The 23932-nt window shown below is 40.3% G+C and overlaps 1 protein-coding gene across 3 annotated transcripts; it reads left to right on the forward strand.

The window, feature by feature from the left end:
- The first annotated feature begins 1472 nt into the window (after positions 1-1472).
- LOC134223389 (calpain-B-like) lies at positions 1473-23039 on the forward strand. Of its 3 annotated transcripts, none has more exons than XM_062702532.1 (5): positions 1473-1618; positions 12972-13120; positions 19260-19943; positions 19997-21398; positions 22769-23039. In XM_062702532.1, the coding sequence occupies exons 2-5, from the start codon at positions 13016-13018 to the stop codon at positions 22831-22833; spliced, it is 2256 nt and encodes a 751-aa protein (XP_062558516.1). In that variant the 5' UTR covers positions 1473-1618; positions 12972-13015; the 3' UTR covers positions 22834-23039. The 3 variants fall into 3 exon arrangements, with proteins under 3 accessions (XP_062558516.1, XP_062558517.1, XP_062558514.1); XM_062702533.1 differs by having other exon boundaries at positions 1474-1618; positions 12993-13120; XM_062702530.1 differs by lacking the exon at positions 1473-1618 and having other exon boundaries at positions 12538-13120.
- Positions 23040-23932: the final 893 nt, after the last annotated feature.

A 23932-nucleotide genomic window follows, 5' to 3' on the forward strand; every position in this document is an offset into this window, starting at 1 on the left:
CTGTTTCTCTGTGGCTGTACTTTTCTCGACATAGTTACATCACAGGCTCGAGTTAATACTGGAACAACTCGCCCGGACTTAGAATCAGCAGACTGCGCTCAAATCTAACTGCTTTCGCAAACATGTTCTTGTCAAAGGCTTCCGTTTGTTCCCTCTCCGTGAGATAGTATCGCCTGTGCCAGTGCACCTCTTTTCGTCTATTCGGAAACAATGTCCCGAGTAGAACAAGTCAGACAAAATATTGTTTCAACAACTTGATTGTGACTACATCTGGTCACATATGAGTTGCAGTAATCCATGTGGAGCAGGATATCCAGTGGTATGCCCAACCCTACTCCCCTTCTTGAATTGGGTTGTAGTGTAAGGTAATAATTCTTGCATGATAACTAAATATTTTAGTAGAGCAGATTTTTTTCAAAAATGGTGGCATAGTAATACTTACCCTCAACGAAAAGATAATGGGAACGGCAGTGCGTGCAAAGGCGGAGTTACGACCTTGTTATGGCTAGTCGATCATGTGAGTAATGAACTTATTATATTAGACAAAAAACCATTAAAATAAAGATTTTAAAAAATACTCGATTATGTACTCAATATATGAAAAAGCTGGAAATATACGATGGGCTGGACACATTTCTAGTATGCCGCTTAAAAAAACCAGTTCGCTCTAAATATAATTGGTTGAAAAAGTATTGAAATCGTCTAGACAGATGATGCACAGAGTTATAACGATTGTGACATCATTGCAAACAGCTTGAATTATATTTACAACCCTCACCCCCTCCTATTCAGAAAGTGGCGATGCCCTTTGCTACATGTACATTTCTCCATTCTGTAGTCTAACCTTTTCCATGGAATTCCCTCATAACTCTACTAGAAACAGGTAACCAATACTGTACCGTTTAAAGCCATCTAGGTTCATGTGAGGGAACTGGAAAAACCAAACAAAAACCTTAAATAACCACATTTTACTCGCTTCATAACTTTTTTCTCCCAGCATGTACAACTTTGACCCCATAGACACTTTTTCTTGCTTTTTCGAGATCTTTTAACTAAGGTATGGGTCATCTGTGTACACCGATGGCCCACAGTCCATACAGTTTTGCCCATTCTCCTTTGTATAGGATTTTTTTTTACACGGCGCGTAAAAAAAAATCTGTGTAAAAACAGATTCGGGTGTATAACAAATCAAACAAGTAATGTGGTAAAAACTCTTCTTCTTAGAGAACATAAGTCTATTCTGATGATTCTCTCAAAACATTCAATCTCGGATGCAAAATTTGAGTCCGTATCAACACCCGCCTAGATAACTAGAAAATCAATATTCCAACAAGTGTCCCCGCTGAGACTATCAAATGTACAACTAACTAACATTAACCCACTCTACTCGCAACCGGTTCTCCTCATACCTATGGAACGGGGTAGCGAACATGCAAACTAAAACACACATTTTGCAGCCATTCCCACCTCTCGGAAGACGACAACCAACACAAACTCCAGTCTGTTATCATCTCTCAATTGGCACTGTTGTATCATCACTTTCGCTAAGCTCTAAGTAATATCGTGTCCATTAGTAGTCGCTTGAAAAATTCGAATTCATTGAATCAACACCCGCCCGGTAAGTACATCGAAAGTTCACTTCCTCAAGGATGCACACGTTTGTAGGCTACGGGAAATGTGCTTTGATCAGGAAATTCTTTTCGCACGAATATGTGACAACGCTACCACCATATGTTAACAGACTTTGTAAACGGGTGATAATTCCTAAACGGCACCGCTACGTCGCCGGCCAAATAGCGGTTAATTGCGCGCTTTGATGACCTCTTGCGAGCTCGAAAGGAAGCAACCGAAGCGTTCCATTGGGCCTTGACTCCCTGAATCGCATCGATTCACGTTCAATTGAGCGACGACGCTTTGTTTGCATTTATTCCACCTGTCTAAAGGCAGTGAGTGGATGACTAACGAGTTGTGTTTTTTTATGGTGATGTGTGAAGTATGTTAATAAGGGATACTATCATAAGTGGCATTCAACTGATAACGAAATTTATTGCAAGTAAAAATTGATTGACCATATGGTAAATTAAATAAAGAAATGTTAACCACGAAAACAAAAAGTCGCTGATTTGAGTAGATAAGAACAACACGTTTATACTCATGAATAGAGCGATGCCGTGCGCGAAGCCACAAAACAAACAGATAAAGACACGTGCGTACTAGGGTGACCCAAAGGCATTTAGTTTTGGGAAACAAGTGACAATTTCTTTTCATATTCAAATTGGTTTAAACAATTATGTCTCCCCCTAGATGTTTTGCCAAAATTAATAATAAAATTTTCGGACAAAGAGTTCTGTGCGTGATCTCTCTTGTTTCGGACAGCAGAACGATCGCGCGGTCGGACGAGTTATTGTGTTCTGCATTGCGCGGCCGGTAATAAAATTAATCAGTTCTGTGCACGATCTCTCTTGTTTCGAGGCGGGCTTGGTAGTCATATGGCTACTGCTTCTGCCTCATACGCAGGAGGTCGTGGGTTCAATCCGTTCCATTCTCCTACTTTGTATCTTCCTCTATATTTCTCATGTTCTAGCAATCGCTAGAACTGGAAATGGACTTTCATACCGTTTCCATTTTTATTCCTATACCTTCAACTTGAGTATTCTAACAGTAATCTGCTAGAATTGGAAATGAACTTATAGAGCTCGTTTCCTACATCCAATTAGAAATTCCATCAGTTACCTTCTCCTATCTATCACATTGGCAGCTCGTTAACCAAGACGGACCTCTGCCTCTCCAACCTAACCCAGAAATTCCAACAAATTCCGCATGAACTCGTGGCAAGTGCAGAGGTATATTCGGCTTGCAGCGGGCGAGTGATTGCATCATCATTACCTCCCCTTCCCTACATTGACTTGCATTCTGACGTGGCAGGCGCCAGTATGACCTAACAAATGAGATCACCAGTACTTGTACATTGAAGATGTGTGCTAGTCCCAAGCAAACATCTGTTGGTTCCCTGTGCTAGAACAGCTGATCTGGTCATAATGGAGTAGCAACTACGAGCAGTCAATCAAGCTCAAGCTCAAGCTCAAGCTCAAAGTAATTATAAAATTTTCGGACAAAATGAGGTTTTAAAGGATTTAAAACATTATTTAACTAATCAGTGGAGTTCAATCAAAGTTAATTGCCTATTTTCCGGGCCACTCTGTTCTGAAAACTCATATCTAAGTTTGTTTGGAATACGCAAGTCACATACTCTGACGAACATACATTGTGTTACATACATTGGATGCATTTTCGATCAGCTGAGCATAATTCAATTTACCTTGAAGAAATTGAAGACATTTTTTTTTTTTTCAATTACTCACTTGCATTGTTTAGAGCAACGAAATACGTGACCCTTATCCCCTCGTGACCCATTACGCGATTAGTATATGAGTTCTTCCAATTCACATTCAACTCTAGTGGTTTGCTGAGTAAACAGAGAATAAGAAGAGCTCCGTTAAAAAGTCAAGGATTCCGTTTGGAAATCCTTCAAGAAGTCTGTTTTTTTCTTTCCCAAGAAGGATTCCAAACGGATTTCTTTTGAGTGACTGAATGAAATTCTTTTGGGTTTCCGAATAGAATCTTTTTAGACTTGTTTTGGGTTTCTGATCGGAGTTCTTTTGGGCATCCGAACGGATTCTTTCTGGACTTCCGTACGGAATCATTTTTGGCTTCGAAATAGTCTTTTGGACCTCCGACCAAATTTATTTTGGGATTTTGACATAAAAAAAATGTTTAAAGAAATACATCAAAACAATTTTTTTTGGAGCCTCGAACAGAATCATGTTGAACGGCATCATTTTACACTTTCGAAAGGGATCTTAATGGGCTTCTCAACAGAATTATTTTGCGAACGGAATCTTTTTCGTTTTTTGAACAAAATCTTAATGAAGGCTTTCGAACGGATTTTTTTTGGCTTTCGAATGGAATTCTTTTCGGTTCCTCAACAGAATTATTTTGGGCTTCCGAACGGTATGTTTTTTCAGGTTTTGAACGAAACTTTATGATGGCTTTCGAACGGATTCATTGTGGTCTTTCGAACGAAATTATTTTGGGCTTTCGAACGGAATTGTTTTCTGCTTCCGCACGAAATTTTTATAAAGGCTTCAGAAGAGCGCCTTTTACGCTTCCGAACGGATTTCTTATTTGTGGTAGTTGAAAAATCTCCCATCAAATTTAAGGCGATTTTTTTTTTTTTTTTTTTTTTTTTGAATGACAGACCTAAGATACGATTGGTTCAGAGGCCAAGAAGAACTCCGCTAAAAGGATTCCGTTTGGAAATCCTTCAAGAAGTCTATTTTTCCTGAAAAGGATTCCAAACGCATTTCTTTTCAGTTACCGAACGGAATTCTTTTGGGTTTCAGAATGGAACCTGTTGTTTGGACTTCCGAATGAAATATTTTAAGGGGTTTTGAAAGAAATTCTTTTGGATTCCCCAATAAACTTCTTCTGGGTTCCTGATCGGACTCCAGTTGGGCATCCAAACGGATTCTTTCTGGACTTCCGAACGGAATCTTGTTGGGTTTGCAAACGGAAGCATTATGGGCTTCCAAATAGAGTCTTTTGGGCTTCCGATCGAATTTATTTTGGGATTTTGACAAACATTCTTTCAATTGTTCAAACGGAATATTTTTGGGCTTTCGCACAGAGTACCTCTGGGCCTCAAAACAAAATATTCTTGGAGACTTCCAAATGGAATCTTTTTGGGCTTCCTAACAGAACTATTTTGGGCTTCCGAACCTGATCTGTTTTCGTTTTTTGAACAAAATCTTTATGAAGGCTTCCGCACGGATTCCTTGTGGGCTTTCGAACGGAATTCTTTCCAACTTCTCAACGGGATTATTTTGAGCTTCCGAACGGAATCTTTTTCGTTTTTTGAACAAAATCTTTATAAAGGCTTCCGAACGGATTCCTTGTGGGTTTTCGACCGGAATTCTTTACGACTTCCGCACGAAGTTTTCATAAAGGCTTCAAAGCAGCGTTTTTTAGGCTTCTGAACAGATTTCTTATTTGTGGTAGTTGAAAAAAAACTCTCATCAAACTTCAAGCGGCCAAGAAGAACTCCGCTAAAACGTCAAAGATTACGTTCGGAAATCCTTTAAGAAGTCTATTTTTCCTACGAAGGATTTCAAACGGATTTTTTTTGAGTAACCGAACGGAATTCTTTTGGGTTTCCGGATGGAACTTGTTTAGACTTCCAAATAAAATATTTTAGGGCTTTTGAAAGGAATCCTGTTGGATTCCCGAATAGACTTCTTCTGGGTTCCTGATCGGACTTCTGTTGGGCATCCGAACGGATTGTTTCTGGATTTCCAAACGGAATCTTGTTGGGCTTGCAAAGGGAATCATTTTGGGCTTCCAAATAGAATCTTCTGGGCCTTCGACCGAATTTATTTTGGGGTTTCGACAAGCATTCTTCTAATTGTTCAAACGGAATACTTTTGAGCTTCCTAACAGAACTATTTTGAGCTTCCGAACCGGATCAGTTTTCATTTTCTGAATAAAATCTTTATGAAGGCTTCCGAACGGATTCCTTGTGGACTTTCGAACGGAATTATTTTGGGCTTTCGAACGGAATTCTTTTCGACTTCTCAACAGAATTATTTTGGGCTTCCGAACGGAATCTTTTTCGTTTTTTGAACAAAATCTTTATGAAGGCTTCCGAACGGATTCCTTGTGGGCTTTCGAACGGAATTCTTTTCGACTTCCGCACGAAGTTTTTATAAAGGCTTCAAAGCAGCGCTTTTTAGGCTTCTGAGCGGATATCTTATATGTGGTATTTGAAAAAACTCCCATCAAACTTCAAGCGATTTATTTTTGATTGACAGACCTAAGATACTATTGGTTCAAATGGCAAGAAGAACTCCGCTAAAAATCAAGGATTCCGTTCGGAAATCCTTCAAGAAGTCTATTTTTCATAAGAAGGATTTCAAACGGATTTTTTTAAGTTACCGAGCGGAATTCTTTTGGGTTTCCGAATGAAACCTGTTTAGACTTCCGAATGAAATATTTTAGGGCTTTTGAGAGGAATTCTTTTGGATTCCCGAATCGACTTCTTCTGGGTTTCTCATCGGACTTCTGTTGGGCATCCGAGCGGATTCTTTCTGGACTTCCAAACGGAATCTTGTTGGGCTTGGAAAAGGAATCATTTTGGGCTTCCAAATAGAGTCTTTGAACCTTCGAAAGATTTGTTTTTTTTTGGATTTTGACATTCAAGTGTTCAAAAGGAATACTTTTGGGCTTTCGAACGGAGTACCTCTGGGCCTCAAAATAAAATATTCTTGGTGCTTTGAACAGAATCAAAGCTGGGCTTGTTGAACGGAATCATTTTAGACTTTCGAAAGGAATCCTTTTGGGCTTCTCAACAGGACTATTTTGGGCTTCCGAACCGAATCTGTTTTCGTATTTTTTTTTTTTTTTTTCAACAAAATCTTTATAGATCTGAACGAATCCTTTTCGACTTCGACTTCGACGACGAGAGAAAGTTCTGGGTTTCCGAGTTGAATCCTTTTGAGTTCCAAGCGAAATACTTTAGGACTTCTGAAAGCAATCCTGTTGAGCTTCTGAATGAAATTCTGTTGGGCTCCAGAAGAAATATCTTATGGGTTTCGAACGGAATTCTTTTGAGTTCCCGAAAGGAATGCATCTGACTTCTGAAAAGAATCCCTTTCCGGTTTTCGAAAAATAAAACATTTTGTACTTCCGAAAGGATTTTTTTGGGCTTCATTTGGGCTTCCGAATCAAATTCAGACTGAAAGAAATTTGTGCACTTTCGAACCGAATCATGTTAGGCTTTCGAACGGAATTCTTCTTGAATTTCGAACAGAATCTATTAGGCTTCTGAACGAAATTCTTTTAATATTGTATGTAAATATGTTTGTATGTATTGGGGTGCCAATGGAATGTATGGGAAAAAAATTGTCATCGAATTTTTAAAAAAAACGACCTTGCTCACAAGTTTTATTACCCCAAAATATGACCCCATGCAAAATTTGAGCTCAATCGGACATAATTTGGGGGTGCCTAAAATTCATCAAAGTTTTGAAACTTTTAGGGGGGTGACCAAAGGAAAAGTCGAAAATCGAATTTTTGTTTTTGATGCTAAGTGGCTTAAAAATGCATGAAGCGTCGAGATCTGATGTTATTTCAAAAAAAAGTATTTGAAAAAAATCAATTTTTCTTTTGAAACATTTTTGGGACTTAAATTTTCTTTCATATGGTGAAAAATTTTCTCATCGAATAGACTAATAGCCTATTCAGATTACGCCATTAATGACATAATAATTGGCGTTTCAGGGTAAATACGCTTTATGATGTCATTATTTACGTAATATTCCATACATTTTGCGCTTTCAAAAGATACCCGCTAAAAAGAGTCATAAAGAATTTATTACGAACAATTATTACGAGAGAGCTTTCGATCTAACTGGGATGCAGGGAGAAATTCAACAAAACAAAACTGACAAGCGTCACGCTCTCTTTGCCAGAGAGAAAATTCTCTCTGTTTTCATTTCGTTTCGTAGTTGACAGTCATGCTCTTTCTGTCGCAGCAGGGTCGAATGCATGTTGATGGAAATCTTCTGAGCGCTGAAGAATAACTCGGATTGTGATGGTTTTGTGGAAAGCATTTTATATGATGAAAAATAATGATGATAATTATTTATTCTCCACTTATTCAACATGAATAGTTTAAAAAACAGATGCTCTCTAGAATTAACATGAAGTATTTAACTTAAACCTAGATTTAATAGAACAAATCGAATACATTTTCAAAGTTCAAAGGCCAATGCGGAAGACAATTTAAAACGTAGGAATGGTTGTAAAACGAATATATTTGATGAATAAACATGATTTCATAAATTGTTTCAATTCTGCTCCTTGAATGGCTTAATATACTTTGGATTTCAACATTTTTCACGTGGGACAACTGTACGATTTGAATGGGATGTATATATAAAGTAGAATAACCTTAAATAAAACATAGATTGGTAATGCATTAATTCATCCAAAATCCAGTTTAAATTATATCACATTCACACGATTCGATTTTGTTAGAAGCTGTATCATTGATTGTCGAGTAGAACGCAATGGTTCAGTTTTCATTTTTGAAAAAAAAAATTAAATTGTTGAGTTGCCCTTCATATATGGAGATACTGGTGGAAATACATTTTAGTTCGATAATATTTCTTGAAAATTGGTCCAATCGTCCTTTTTTTATTTATTTGTAAGAATTCCCAAAAGTATCTAAATTTTTCTATCAAATCTCCGTTCGATCATAGTACAGAACCAAAATACTTTTTAAACTTAAAAATAAATTGAGGAATAGTCTGATTCCCCGAAGAACGGCGCACCCAACTAATGAATGTAGCTTCGCTCATTATCCTTAATGAGAGCTTCAAATATTCTTCGAAAATCCCTTTTCATATTTTTATTATTTTTTTTTTCGTAGAAACATTGTTCAGAAAAAAATGTTCGACTGTCGCCACACAAATGCTTGATTTCGCAAATTAAATTTTAAAACTCTCCTTGAATTCAACCCTGTATTAGCGTGCAAATGAGGAAACATGGAAACGTCAAGATATATTATCTTGCTGCAGTCTGAACACCTCGTAATAATTGGATACCCTCTCACTTAACAAAGTCATAAATAGCCCAATCTGAATAGGCTATAACGCTAAATGAACTCCCCCAAGAAATTATGACGTTTGAGCGGGTCGCATAATGAACGCAAAATGAACTTTTGTTCGAGTGGACGACCCGCTCAAATGTCAAAATCCATCGGGTGAGTGAATTTGATGAACTCCTGCACAGGTCTATTTTAACACCGGACGATACGCAAACGTTTTCGTAGTCAAATATATCCCCCTATGCAAAATTTGCGCTAAGTCGGACATGATTTAGGGGTGCACAAAATTAATCAAAACTTTTTTCCTCACTTTTTTTGTTTTTGATGCTAAATTAATTTTATGAAAAAAATCGACTGTTTAGGGACTTCGGAAAAAAATCCTAATGGCGAAAAGAATTTTTCATCGAATTTAAAAGCAGGACGTTACGTAAACAGCCCTAAAATATGTCCCTTTGCAAAATTAGAGCTTCATCGAAAATGATTTAGGGGTGCTCAAAAAAATTTCAATAAAAATTTTGAATTTTTTGTATCTTTGGAAACTTGTGAGGTCAGATTTACGGAGAAAATAATCAGATTGCTAGGCAATGTTTATTACACTGAGGTTTATTTTTACGCGGTTATTATTACATGAATTCAGAACACAACGTGTAAAGATCAAGTTATAAAAAGTACAAAATTTCGATAGCAAGATTTTGAGCACCGCTAAATCATGCCTGATAGCGCTCAAATTTTGCATCGGGGCATATTTAGGGGCTTGGGAATTGTTTGCGTAACACCCGGCTTTTAAATTCGATGAAAAATTGTTTTCATAATAAGAATTTTTTTCGAAGTCCCAAAACAGTAGAAAAAGTCCCAAAAAAAATAGTTCTCAAAGTTTCATGTATTTTGAGTCCTTTGGCATCCCCCTTGTGAGAAAAAAAAATTAAGTTTTGATTAATTTTGAGCATTTGTTAACCGTTGTTGAAATTCGATAAAAAAAACTTTCATCATCTGAAAAAAAGTCCCAAAGATGTTCTAAGAGAAAAATATTGTTTTTTTTTTCAAAACTGTTTTTTAAATTACACCAGATCTCGACGTTTCATGCATTTTTAAGTCATTTGGCATCAAAAACAAAAAATCGATTTTTGACTTTTCCTTTGTTCCCCCCTTGGGAAAATTTTAATTAGTAAAAATTTCAAAACTTTGATGAATTTTAGGCACCCCTAAATCATGTCCGATTGAGCTTAAATTTTGCATGGGGTCATATTTTGGGGTAATGTAACTTATAAGCAATGTCGAAAAATTCGAAAATGTAATTTTCATTGGCACCCTAGTATGTATGTAGTAAGCCACCATCCTGACTAGCAGGGAATCAATGGGGGACCGACTGTTTACTTCGATGACATTTACTTCCAGGGTGCAGCAGCCGTAAAAAGTGTAGACAACAACCTTCCGTGCATCATGTTTACGGTACTCGTCACTGAGTGGCGATACCGGCGTTTCTATCTGTGCTGTTAAGCCTGCTACTCTATGTTCTGAGATTTTCACATTTTCCACCATGAGCTCATGGAAGAATGGTAGTTGGAAATCGATAGAATGTATGGGAAAATCAAGTATTTTGCAAATTTATGGAAAATGGTGGTGTTTTTGAAGAAAGTAGTGATAAGGAATGAAGTATGAGGTAAAAAGATTGTCTCCTGCACTTAGTTTGCACTGATTAGTAGTCTAACAGTGATGAAATTTCGATTTTACTACCATTGAAAAAACGCCATCTCTTGCATTAATCGTTTTGACTGGTACCTTATTTTTCTGAAATGCCGTTGCGAAACAAGCGACAAAAGAGAACCAACGACAAAGCTTTGTTTTTGTCGGAGATAATAATGACAAAGTTCCGGAAAGAAGACAATCTTGTTACTAACTTTTCATTCCGTTATTTTGCATTATTTCTAGAGCAAATTTCGGTTTTATGCTATCACAGTTACTGGTTTTATAGATATATTCGAGAATCGAACAATGATTACAAAATCAGCATCATATTTTGGGAAATATCAGAGCATGCAAGGCAAATGATTCTTGTCATATTGTGTTCGGTTCTGATAAAGGTTTGTCGCTAGGTGCGTTTGTCAGTAACAAACACTGTTGATGACAAAGAGTATATTGTTAGGCGTTGCTCGAATATTGATTCCCTGCTGACTAGAGTCTTGCTCTGCATGCGGTTTCACTTGACAGTAGGGTCAAATTTCAATATGATTCTGAATTCAACATATTGCTGTATGAAGGGCCAAAAATGGAGGTGGTGGACGTGTAAGCAGAGACACTTACACGGAACGCATGGAAAAATAAGAATCTCCTTCCAGCAAAATAATCCAACAAAAAGAATAATGAAATTTGCAATACTTGTTAAGCTTTCCACGGGATGATTTGTTTGAAGAAGGGCGCTTCAACTGGTTAACAACTGTTGGAGATAAATGTAATAGACGCGAACGACTAATACTTTCCTTCCTTGACTCCGATTGGCTACAACTTCATTGTCCAGTTGCCCAGTCCAGATGCCCTGATGCATCCTCCCAACCCCATGTCATATATGTACAGTCAAATCAGTAATATTGGGAAGGGAATTTAGGCATATGTAGAGAATATATGAAATAGTGATCTGGTAGAAAATCCCATAAAGGTACGGTGCTCCAATACCTTGCTCTGAAACATCAAACATTGTTGATTTAAGCTATAAATATCTACTTCCTGTAATCACAACTTACACACTTAATTTTTTTCGCCGAGATCTCAGCATTTTTTGTTTATTTTCCCGAAGTGGGCACCACCGATTTTCAGCAAACATGATTTTTGCCGAGATCTCAGTAAAAGTGACGTTTCAGTTGCTGAGATATGGTAAATATTTTCCAAAAAATCAGTAATAAACCAATTTTTCTGCCGAATTTCAGTTCTGAAATTTACTGAGGTACAGCGGTGCCCGATTTTGCCGAGCTCGAGAAAGAAAAACTTAGTGTGTATACTGTGGTATTTCGGTTGAAGAATCACTGGGCCTCGGCCATGTATCGGAAAAATCATCCCTGAAGGCATAAGCAGTCTTTAATTCATTGAAAAAATAATTACAGATATATACAATAGACCTCTTCATGTTTTCAAAAAGTATCAAAAAAGTATAAAGTGCTAAAATGAGCCTCCTGTCAAATTTTCAGCTAATTCGGACAACATTTCGAGGTGGCTCAAGTCGATTTTTCGAAAGTCGAAAATTTGAAAAAAAAATCTAACAAGAGATATTAATCGCAACAACCTCTATACGGAAGCTTTTGGTGTGCTCTACAAGTCTTGTGAACATTGTGATTCGTTCCGTTCACGTTTTGACTATGTTGAAGTAATTTTCGAGCTTTTAAGTGCATAAAAAATCTGTATCTCATAAAAGACGTAGTTCTACAAAATTTTTGAATTTATGGCAAATCATTGCTAATTTATTATATAATGATTCCTTGTTTCCCTGAACATTTGAGTAATAAAATTGCCAATGTACGATTTACCGTTAAAATCTGTTGCGATAGTTTTCGGCGTTTCTATCTGTTGTTAGATTTTTTCAAAATTGAAAATAGTCCAAACATAATAAATCGACTTGAGCCACCTCGAAATTTTATCCGAATCACCTGAAAATTTTACAGGAGGCTTATTTTAGCATAAGAATTGTGATTCTGAGCTGACCGGTTGAATGTTTGATACTTTTTGAAAACATGAAGGGATCTAATATACTTGATACTTACTTATTCTATCGATACACAAACATTTAAGCACCAAATTAAATTTAAAATCGTTTGTACATTTATCCTTTAAATAGATTATGTCGTGGATTTTCTGAAATTGTGTTCTATGTAGACGCCCTAGCCTGATGATCTACGAACGGAAAGCCACAATGAAGCGCGGGCGCACCACATAAAGGCTTTTTCTTAATTACGCGACTCTATCGCTGTGACGGCGAATTGATCGCTACATCGTTGCACGCATGATTCCATGCATTCGCCCCCAACAACGTGTTTATATCCAGATCGTCAAAACTGCAATATTGCAGCCACTGCGAAAATAAAAATCACTTTAGTTCGAACAAGCCTTAAAACAGACAGTAAAACCGCCAGTAAAACATACATAAGGTCGCGAACTGGGGACAAGATTGCCTTGATTGGTTTATTGTTGTTGTTTCGAGCTGTGTGGTTGTTTTGCACCATCGTAGCCGCAGCAGTCAACACGAGACAGTGATTGGGATCGGAACATTACATACGAGTTGTTTGGGAAGTAGTTTCTGAATACTTTCTTCGATTAACAGTTTGTCTAACTTATCGCCCAGGCGACATGGATTGAGCTGAACCAATGAAAAAAGTCACCCGAAGAAGCCTGGATGGGTCGGATGATGGATCTTCGACGTCCAGCAGGAGGTCGTCTCGGTTTTTGGCGGTGGATTTTACACGCGACGAGGTAAGTCCGTAGATTTTACTATGCACGACAGGTTATAGAATAATGAATCTCTCCAAATTAGAACTTAGAATGTTTTGAGTTTCAATATATTGTAAGCTTAGTTTTGTGCTTCCACTGTAATTAAGTTCTCTAAGCCAAATTCTCTTCTAAGCATTCGAATATCAAATGACATACACAAGTAGGCCTAAAATGTCGAAGAAAATTCACAAATGATTTTTTTAGATTTCTCGTCACAATTCGCATGATATTCGTAACCTGCGTAATTTGACAAAGTTTTCTTGATTTTTTTTTCAAATATTTTATTTTACTCAATTTATCTGATTTCTCATTTTCACAAATTTGTTTAAAAAGAAACTGGACACACATGATCCCCGGGGACACACGACATGATCCTTCCCTGTTTTCTAGAAAACTAACCACATTTTTATATCATTGATATGGGCAATCAGATCTGTTAGATAGATGATTGAATTTAAGTAACATTTGATATTCATTTCATTTATTTAGCATACATCTAAACAGATAACACTGAATCAACAATTTGACGCCATAATAGACCAAGTCTTTCTGTACTTGGTCAGACCACCACGCTCGCTGCGCTCTACGCCGTCTAGTATCTGCCGGATTGGAAGCGAACACCATCTTTGCCGGGTTCAATCTCCCTTCCCTTCCGGCTTTAGCTACCCTTTGGATGCTGGGTTCGCCTTGGAGCTGGACGAGCTCGTGGTTCATCCTTCGCCGCCACAAACCGTTTTCTTGCACACCGCCAAAGATGGTCCTAAGCACCATCCACTCAAATACTCCGAGTCTATTCAAGTCCTCCTCGAGCATGGTACAAATTTTATGTCCGTAGAGGACTACCAGTCTTATGAGCGTTTTGTACAGGACACATTTAGTGTGGGTGTGAATCTTTTTTGACCGCAGTTTTTACTAGAACCCGTAGTAGGCCCGACTTTCACAGATGATGCGCCTTCATATTTCATGACTCCAGTTTTTCTCAGTCGTCTGTCGTAACACTGCTTCGCAGCCGGGCCCTGTCGCGCTTGGTTCCGCCCACTAAAATGTACTTTGTCTTCGATGCATTTACCACCAGTCCAACTTTTGTTGCTTCACGTTTTAGGCGGGTGTACAGTTCTGCCACCTTTGCAAATGTTCGGCCGACAATGTCCATGTCATCCGTGAAACAAATAAATGTAGAATGGAACGGTTTAGAGTTGAGATAATAACAAAATCATATCTTTATTTAAAGTAATTGAATAATAACACGCACATACGTGGTCACCAGTACGGTGGCTTGATCAGAACTGTCCTTTTTCGAACATTTTTGCCGAGGGGCTATCCGATTCTCCCACACGGCCTTTCCTGCCACTACTTTCGACCCGGAAGTGTCCATGGTTTAATGCAGTCACCAGCAGTAGTCGTCTTCCTAGGTCCATCGGCTTTGTCACAGGCCTTGAGCACTTCATAACGGTCGTTGGGTAGAGCTTCAGTTATTTCATTCGGCCCAAAGAATTTCGGTTTAACTTTCAGGCCCACACCGAACTGGGTCTTCGGTATCGCCACCAGATCTCCAACTTTGTATTTCACCGTTGGCTTACGGCGAAGATTATAATACTTCTGGTTCTCTTCTTGTATCTTCTGGATGTTCTTCTGCGCTATACTTCGCAACTCGCTCCGTTCTTCTTCAAAACACTCTTGAATCTCTTCCCGCAATAATTCATGTAGGATGAGGTCTTCTTTCGTTCGCATCTTCACGCCAATCAGTAGTTCGAAAGATGTCATGTTAATCGCTCGTTGCCAACTGTTGTTTAAGTACTTCTGAACGTCACCTACATGCTTAAACCATTCTTCCGGTTTGTCGATGGACATCTTGGTGATCATCGGAATAATGATTCGATGGACACGTTCCACTTGTCCATTGCCACAAGGCACTCCAGTAATGATCTTATGTAACTCAACGTTTTCATCTTCGCAGAACTTAGTGAACAAGCCCGACGTAAATGCGGCCCCTCGATCAGAAACGATTCTTCTTGGATTACCGAAGGTATCGGTGATAACACGTAACTTCTTTATCGTTTCTTCTGCGGTTGTTGACTTCGTGGGGAACAGCCATACGAACTTTGTAAAGGCGTCAATCATGGTCAAGATATAGTTGTGGGACTTCCTAGTAGATGGCATGGGTCCTAGGTGGTCGACATGAAAGGTGTCTAAAGGAACATCACCTTTCGGGATGGGGTGCAGTTCCCCCTCAAGCTTTCCCCGTCTCTTCTCACTAACAATGCAAGCAACACAGGTAGCTATACACCGTTTGATTTTGTCTTCCAGTACCAGTATGTAGTAACCGCGATGATCCTTTCCTTCACTTTCTTGACCCCGAAATGTCCTCTTTCATGTGCCGACCGAATTATCTCTGTCTCCATTGACTCTGGAACATAGATCCTTTTTGACTCTCCATCACCTTTGTACAAGATACCATTGTCCACAGAGTAGTCATCTACCTTATCTCCTTGTTCCAAACTAGATAGAATCGTCATCGCTTCTTCATCGTCCTTCTGTGCCGCACGAACCTTGGCGACAATTGGTGCAGATATGACCATTACACTTGCTCTGGACAGAGCATCAACATGGGGCATCTTATCTCCACGGCGATGTTCAACCTCATAGTCGAACTCAGCGAGATCCACGACCCATCTTGCAATACGTGGGTTAAGCTTCTTCTTGGACATCGAATCTTTGAAGGCCATACAATCCGTAATGATTTTGAATTTCCGTCCAAGTAGGTAACAGCGCAACTTTCTAACAGATTCGACAGCAGCCAACGTTTCCAACTCGTAGGAATAATAAATCTTTTCGGAACCATTGGTTAATCGACTGTAGTAATAGCAGGGGTGGAATTTCCCATCGTCCTTTGCTTTTTGCATCAGAATACCAGCGAACGCTTCCTTGCTGGCATCGGTATGAACTTCTACGTCGCCATCAGGGTGAAAAATACGCAATACTGGGAAGCTAGCCAAAATTTCCTTAACGTGGTTGAAGGAATACACTGCATCGTCATCGAACTGAAATAAACTTCCCTTTTTCAACATACCTGAAAGCGGACGCGTTATACTTGCGAACGCCGGGACAAACTTCCTGAAGTAGCTGGCTAGTCCATAAAACCGTTGCAGTTGCTTCGCTGTTGTTGGCTGCAAGAAACGCAACAATTTCTCGACCTTCGCTGGGGCCGGTTCCACACGACCATCGTAAATTGTGTAACCGAGATGTTCCACTCGACGTTGCAGGAAAGCACACTTCTTCCAATTAAACTGCAAACCAGCCTTCTTAGCCACTTCCAGTACACTTTTCAACACTTCTAATCCTTGGTTTTCATCACCTGACGGAATGATGACGTCGTCCACGAATGCCATAAGCGACCCGTCATTGATCAAATCTTTGAACACCGTGGTGATGAATCGATTGAACGCGTTACCACTGGTGCACAATCCAAATGGTGCTCGAAGGAATTCATATTGTCCGTCACTCGTCACGAACGCGGTGTACTTGCGACTATTTTCATCCATTCACTGATTTGTCTCTTCACCACTTCTTTTTCCAACTGCGCCAAGCGACGTGGATTTTCGCACACGACAACGTTATCCTTTAGTTTAATCGATAATTCACTGGCTGCAACCGCCGACTCACTCGACTTGTAGTTCTCAACTAATTCCAAAACTTCTTCGCGGTATTTGTACGGTACCGAAATTTCGTCTTCACCAATGTACCCCACACGACGGATCCATTTGGCATCACACGGCTCTTGATCTCCGACTTTTGTTGAAAACTTTTTCACACGCGCATCGTCGGGAGTAATCGAATAATCAACACTGTTTAGGAAATCCATTCCAATCAACAGCTGCACTGCCACTAACCGCAAGTCAGACTTATCTGTGTATGGGCGCCATATACAGATAAGTCTGACTTGCGGTTAGCGGCAGTGCATGTCTATGGCGTCGACCGGCACGACATAAAAACGCATAGAGTAATTCTCATGTTCAATTTTGGCGTCGAGATCTGTTTCACCGCAAACCATGTTCACTTTGCCACCGTAGCCGCGTACTTTCATCGATGATTTTCTTAACGGTGGACAGGATTCCGCGGAAAAGTTGCGACCGAACAACTTTATTGTCAAACAAGGTTTGCCGTCGGCTTGCACCACATTCACTTTGGATACCACTTTTTTGTCACTCTCCTTTTTCTCCTTCTTTTTGCTGCAATCTTTTGACAGATGACCGAACAAGTTACAACAAAAACATTTCGGTCCGTTACTTTTTTGTGGGCACTCGTTTGATACGTGAGTAGCTTCACCGCAGTAGAAGCAATTGCGTTTCGCGTCGAACTTGCCGCTCTTCGTTGATTCTGATTTTGTGCGCTCTTTCTTTCGGCAGACGCCGTCGTCAGGCTTCGATTTGCGTTCTGCTTTCCGCTGTACTTTCTCGAAATTGGGCAACTTCTCTTTCAACTCACGGATAGTGCTGGCTTCGTACAGAAGAGATCGATGGAATTCGTTATCCGTTATTACGTCGACGATGTATACCGCCGGAAATAAGTATAAAGACAAGCATGATTTTCATACATTTTCATCATGATTGAGGATCGATATCTCGATTCGTAGCGATTCGATTTGGCTGAAATTTTACTAGGCACCTGTTTCTCAGGCACTCACAGATGCTAGGTTCATCTAAATCGATCGCGAGGGCAATTCGTTGCATTTCGTACACATAGTCTCGCGTCGATTCCGTCAATTTCTTCTTACGTCCTACCAACACACGGTGGACATCGCTTGCCGTACAAAAGGGGAAAATTCACGAACAAGGGCAGTCTCGAAGCAGTTAGCTTCGAGAATGTTGTCAAGTTGCGCTGGGAAAATACGAATCTCCGTGCCGTTCCGACCAACTTTTTCCTGCACATAAACATCTTCTGCTCGTCCTTCCAGAATGCTATTTTCGACATAGCTTCGAACTGGTTCATCCAAATTTTCACATCCTGTCCGTCGTCTGCACCAAACGCTTCGATGCTGTCCTCGACATCACGGAATGAGTAGGGTCGCTGCTCCTGTTGTGCGAGTGGAATTCTCTTCGGTGTAGATGTTTCTCTCTTTCTAATCGCAAGAGGTGAGTTGTTCAGTTCTCCGTCTAGGAGGCCAGAGGCAATAGTCGGCAGCTCGGTGCGCAGCGCCAGCGTGGGTCACTTAACCTTCTCCCCGGCTACGCCAGTAAAGGTTATAGACGGCCCATGGCTTGTGAGGGCGATGAACCGCAAACGCGATGGGCTCTCGGCCTTTGAGGTGGCGACGGACCAGCTGGGCGTCATCATCGACTTTGCGTCATCGAAGCATAATATCAGCAAGGACCTCAAGGGGAGCTTGCTGAAACTTCGAAAGTCGATGTTGGACGCCAAGCTGGAGAGGGCGGCCGGGACGGCCAAGTGCAAACCCGTGAAATCCGTGGAGTCGAGGTCTACCCAGACTGAGGTCCAAGGATTCGCGGACTCGGGCAAGGTCGAATCGACCAAGGGCGTGCTGGCGAAGACGGTGGTGCCAAAGTCTACCCAGACTGAGGCTTAAGTATTCGCGGACACGTCGGGAGTGACTGCTCCAACGGATATTAGTGATGATATAAGTGATGACTCAAGGTTAATCAAGACGGACGGGGTAGGGATTTAGGTTTAGGTTATTTCAGCTGCCCATCGGAGTAAGGTGGTTTGATATGCCACATAACGCTTTTTGCTAATTTTTCCAAAATTGCATCTGAGGCATTTCTAGGATTAATCGTCTGCCGATTGTGATGGTCCAGAAAATACAAAATTATCGTAATTGTATTAACTTTCAAAGTAATGACATGCCGCAAGTGTCGCCTTATGTCTTAAATTAGTTCTAGCGGAATATCCGGATCCCGGAATAAGGACACACCCTTGGAAATAAAAATTATATATATTGGAAATATTCGTTTCAGTAAATGAACCCCATTTATGATTTGAAACTAGAATACATTGAGCTTGAGATTTTTTTTCATTTCAAATAAGAGGCTGGTTATGTCAATAATCGATAAAAGAAAATAGTTGCCTACAACCTGATTGATTTCGTTTGTAACTTCATCCACAGATTGCCCACAAAACGTTCAACATCCACCAAAACCCACCGGCACAGGACTTTTACGACCTGAAACAACGCTGCCTTTCTGAAGCATCCCTCTTCGAAGACCCCGACTTCAAGCCGACGCACACTTCACTGACAAAACGTCCATCCAACCCGGACCGATCGATCGAATGGCTTCGTCCACGGGAAATCTGCCGCAGGCCAAAGTTCTTCGTCGACGGTGCATCCCGTTTCGATGTTCGGCAGGGCAACCTGAACGACTGTTGGCTCCTTACGGCCACAGCAAACCTCACGGCCAACGTGCGGCTATTTAGGAAAACGGTCCCACAGGACAACTCCTTCGAAGGCGCCGACTATGCCGGCATTTTTCACTTCCGATTTTGGCAGTTCGGGCAATGGGTTGATGTGGTGATCGACGATCGGCTGCCGACCAGGGATCGCGAGCTGATCTACATGAAATCTAGTCAGAAGAATGAGTTCTGGAGCGCGCTGCTGGAGAAGGCTTACGCCAAGCTGTATGGGTGCTACGAGGCGCTGAACAGCGGAACTGCGCGGGAAGCAATGCAGGACTTCACCGGTGGGATAACCGAGTCGTACAGGTTGAGAGGAAATGAGCCTCCCCCGGATAACTTGTTTGAAATCATCCATACGGGCTTCCAAAGAGGGTCTATGTTTGCGTGCAACATTTTGGTAAGTCGTAAATAAGTGAAAGGTCTTCAAATTAGTATCATTTTCTATTCCAGCCTGACCCGAAAATACCGGAGGCACATACTAAGCAAGGTCTGCTGAAAGGACATTCGTATTCCGTTACGAAGACCCACATTATGGGTCCATCCAAGCTTATTCGTCTCAGGAACCCATGGGGAGACGGCATCGAGTGGAATGGACCGTGGAGTGATCGCTCACAGGAATGGCAAGCCATTCCCAAGGTTCAACGCAAACAACTAGGACTCACTATTGACAACGATGGGGAGTTCTGGATGGATTTCAAAGATTTTCTGCGATATTTTGATAGAGTGGAAATCTGCAACTTGTCACCGGATCCACTGGATGATACGGAAGCAAGTAAACGTGGATGGCAGGTTTCGACAATTGATGGCGAATGGGTTAAGGGGTCAACTGCAGGTGGATGTATTGACTACATGGAATCATTCTGGACGAATCCGCAATACATTGTTAACTTGGATAAGCCCGATAGCGATGATAAGTCCGGAATGTGTACCATCGTAGTGGCACTGATGCAGAAGTTCCGAAGAGCTGAAGACTTGCCCAGTTTAACGATGGGTTTCGTCATCTACCGAGTTACCGAAGAGCAGCTACGGTACAAACCTGTTCCAATGAAGTTCTTCAAAAAGAACGACTATCGGATTGTGGCGCGTTCAATCTTTATCAATTCCAGAGAAGTTAGCTGCCGGTTGAGAATTAGCCCTGGAACTTATCTGATAGTCCCGTCCACTTTACATCCAAGTGAGGAGGGTGAATTTTTGATGCGTATCTTTTCCGAGCTACGCAACTGTTTGGAGGAAAACGACTGTACCGTTTGCTTTGGAACTATGGATGATCGGGTATCTGGGCCCCTACAAGAAGATGACGATTGGCCACGGATGGTGCGGCAATTTTACGAGTTGGCAGATCGGAAGAAAACCATCGATCACATTGCTTTGGGTGCCATATTATGTCGATTCTTTTTCGCACCTCCTGGAAATGTCAAGAAACGGTCAAACTTTTGGGCTCGGCTGTGTTTGCAGTTGCAAGAAACTTTTCTATGTGGGTGGATTCCCTGCCAGCGGTCGCAGAAAAGAACCCGAAATAAAACAAAGCCAGTTAATCGTGAACTTGTTCAGCAAATATCCCAAAGATTGATCTCCAGAGTGAATGTAAACAAATCTAGTCAACTACAGTACGAACAGTTTCGGACCGTCATTCGGGATGTCCAACAGTGGCAAGCGGTTTTTCAGCTGTACGATCTGGATCAGAGCGGTCATTTGGATCGAAAGGAGCTGAAAAAGGCGCTCAACTCTTCTGGATTCAACGTCAACAACCGAGTGGTGAATGAGCTTTTGAAGCGATCCAGAGAGTCCGACATAGAGGGCATGGAGTTGGTTGATTTCGTTCTGTGCGCCGTGGAGAGTCGCGATGCAATCGGTAGGTTTTGTGGAAAATAAGATTTTTGTGGGTTCGAAATTAGTTGGTTGTTTATTTATTTATTCTTTAAATTTTCAACTGACCTTATTAGTCTTATTGAAATAAAAACTTATCAACTAAAACATACATATATATATATACAACATGAATACAAATGGAAACAAATACAATTGCTAAAATTACCAATAGAAAGCTCATCATAAAACCGCAAATAAACATTTAACATTACCTTCAATTAAAAATTTGGTCGCCTTACAGTGCAGCGATTCTCAAATTCTCTGAACCTAACTTTTTTCGGCCAAGTGGACGTTTTCAATGCCAATGATTTAAATGTCCGGTCTAACACAATCTTAAAAGAAATATAATCTAAATCGTGAACTTTCTGCTACGATACCAGCCTTTTTACCCTAACTTTATTTCTATCAGCAATGCTCAAACATTCACAAGCTAATCTTCCTATTTCTTCTTCTGTCGTATTGCAGTCAACATCCGTCATGAAAAGTGAGAATGTATTATCAAAACAGGTTGAGCATTATTTTCATTCATAGATACGGTATTCATGGCAGTGTCTTCTTTAGTTCCATCTAATAGAACATCACTTTTTACGAGCGGAGATACAGGTGTTGAATGTTGCTGATCGTTCGGCATCGGCTGTAGCTCTGTGCCGTGGGTGACCATTTGATCAAGTGTAGCGATAATATCATTCACTCTCATTTTCAATTCCTCTATTTCGGCTTCACACTTCGATAGATGGGTGCAGTTAGCGTCGGTTTCCTCGATTCCCTTATTCGGACAATCCTCAGCAGCTTCGTCAACATCACGAGATGTGCAGAAGTCCATCAAGCATTCGTCGCACATCCACAGAATGTTTTTAGAAAAAAGAGCGCGTACAGTGTCGTCGGAAAGCCCTACACAAGCAGCATGATAACGTTTTGCGCATCTTCCTTCGCAAATAGTGTAACGTTCGTTCGTGCGGTCGATGGAACTCGAGCATTTATTGCACTGCATGGCTCGGCTTCAATTTCGATCACTCAGGAGATTCCAGTATGGCGGCTTGTGATATTGCGATCAACAAGCTTCTGGATCAAAATTAAAAGATGCACTTTCACGCTGTTTCGCACTAAAAGACTTGAAAAAATTTTAAACAGCAGAATTTGGTTGACCTGTTGTTGAAGTTCCGAGTAAGTCAACTATTTTTCGGCGATGGAAACAACAGCTTTTTGATTGAATTAAGCGGAGAAATACAATCAACAACCGAAACAAGCGGCACTCAACTCAATATTCGTTCGACAGGTCATTCGATGTTTTAGTTACTTCACACATCCATAGATTAGTGATGATAATTTGTAAAAAAAACCTCTCTTTTACAGAAAAATTGCAACAAAATGAAACAGTGAAGACCGAACGAATTATTTCCGAGAAGAAAACTGAGTGAGCTGCCAGTAATATAAAGATCTACAACGTAATAACTGCAATAGCTTTAAAATATGTTTAAAATTATCTGAAATGAATCCATACTATGTTTGTGATTTTTTTTTATTTATATACAAAGTATATGTGCTTCAGAAATCTTTAAATAAATGTGCTTTCAATGTACGACAATCAGAAAAAAATAATGAGCCATGTTATTGTCTTATATATTAGAACTATAGATAGTGGAATATTTCTACCAAAGCTGTGGCACCAGCAACGAGCTGGGAACCGGCTTTATAGTGCTGAGTAAGATGCGCCATCGTGTGATTGGGTGGCAGCCAAACAACGCAAACAACGCAAAAAATATGTGACTTTTTCAATGGAAGATCCCTAAAATCACATTTTCACAAAAAACATATTTTCTCAAATAACTTATCAATTTTAAGAGATAGAGCTTCGCAATGTTCTACAAAAACGTGTATTTTTATTAGCCAAACAACTTTGTAGAAGGGTGTAAAAGTGCCTGAAACATATAAAAAAAGTTATGCTCAAAAAACTGATTTTAGGGGCCTTCCACGGTAAATGTCACATATCTAGTAAAGTATAAGTCACAGATACATGATTTTTGGCAAAGTGGCCTAAAATACCATCCGCTACAACTTTCTCGAAGACACTAGGCGCATATACAGTTTAGGTGAAAAAGTAAAATTTTTATCTCACTTTTAGGTGGATTAATCATTTCACAGATTTTCTCAAAAAAAGCCCTTTATGATATCTAACGTTTCCTCCAAACAAACTACAGCGAAAAAATCAACAGAAACGATGCTTTTAAAAAAGCGCACGAAATCGACAAAAAGCAACACTGTGCAACGCAAGGATGTGCAAGCTGAGGATTAAAAGCCGTTTCTTCAACTATAGCATCATCAACGTGCACTGCCCACACGAAAAGAGACCCGACGACGAGAAAGAAGCGTTCTACGCACAGCTGGAGCAGACATATGATGGATGCCCACTGCGGGACGTCAAAATCGTCATCGGTGACATGAACGCACAGGTAGGAAGGGAGGAAATGTATAGACCGGTCATCGGACCGGATAGTCTGCACACCGTATCGAATGACA

The sequence above is a fragment of the Armigeres subalbatus genome, chromosome 3 (genome assembly GCF_024139115.2).
Source record: "Armigeres subalbatus isolate Guangzhou_Male chromosome 3, GZ_Asu_2, whole genome shotgun sequence".
In the NCBI taxonomy this organism is placed as follows: domain Eukaryota; kingdom Metazoa; phylum Arthropoda; class Insecta; order Diptera; family Culicidae; genus Armigeres; species Armigeres subalbatus.

Excerpts from the sequence above, each read along its gene's own strand:
- LOC134223389 (XM_062702532.1), top strand. The coding sequence starts at position 13,016 with ATGAAAAAAGTCACCCGAAGAAGCCTGGATGGGTCGGATGATGGATCT. Across the intron at positions 19,944-19,996 it reads TGTTTGCGTGCAACATTTTG|CCTGACCCGAAAATACCGGA; the intron begins GTAAGTCGTAAA and ends TTTCTATTCCAG. Across the intron at positions 21,399-22,768 it reads GGAGAGTCGCGATGCAATCG|AAAAATTGCAACAAAATGAA; the intron begins GTAGGTTTTGTG and ends TCTCTTTTACAG.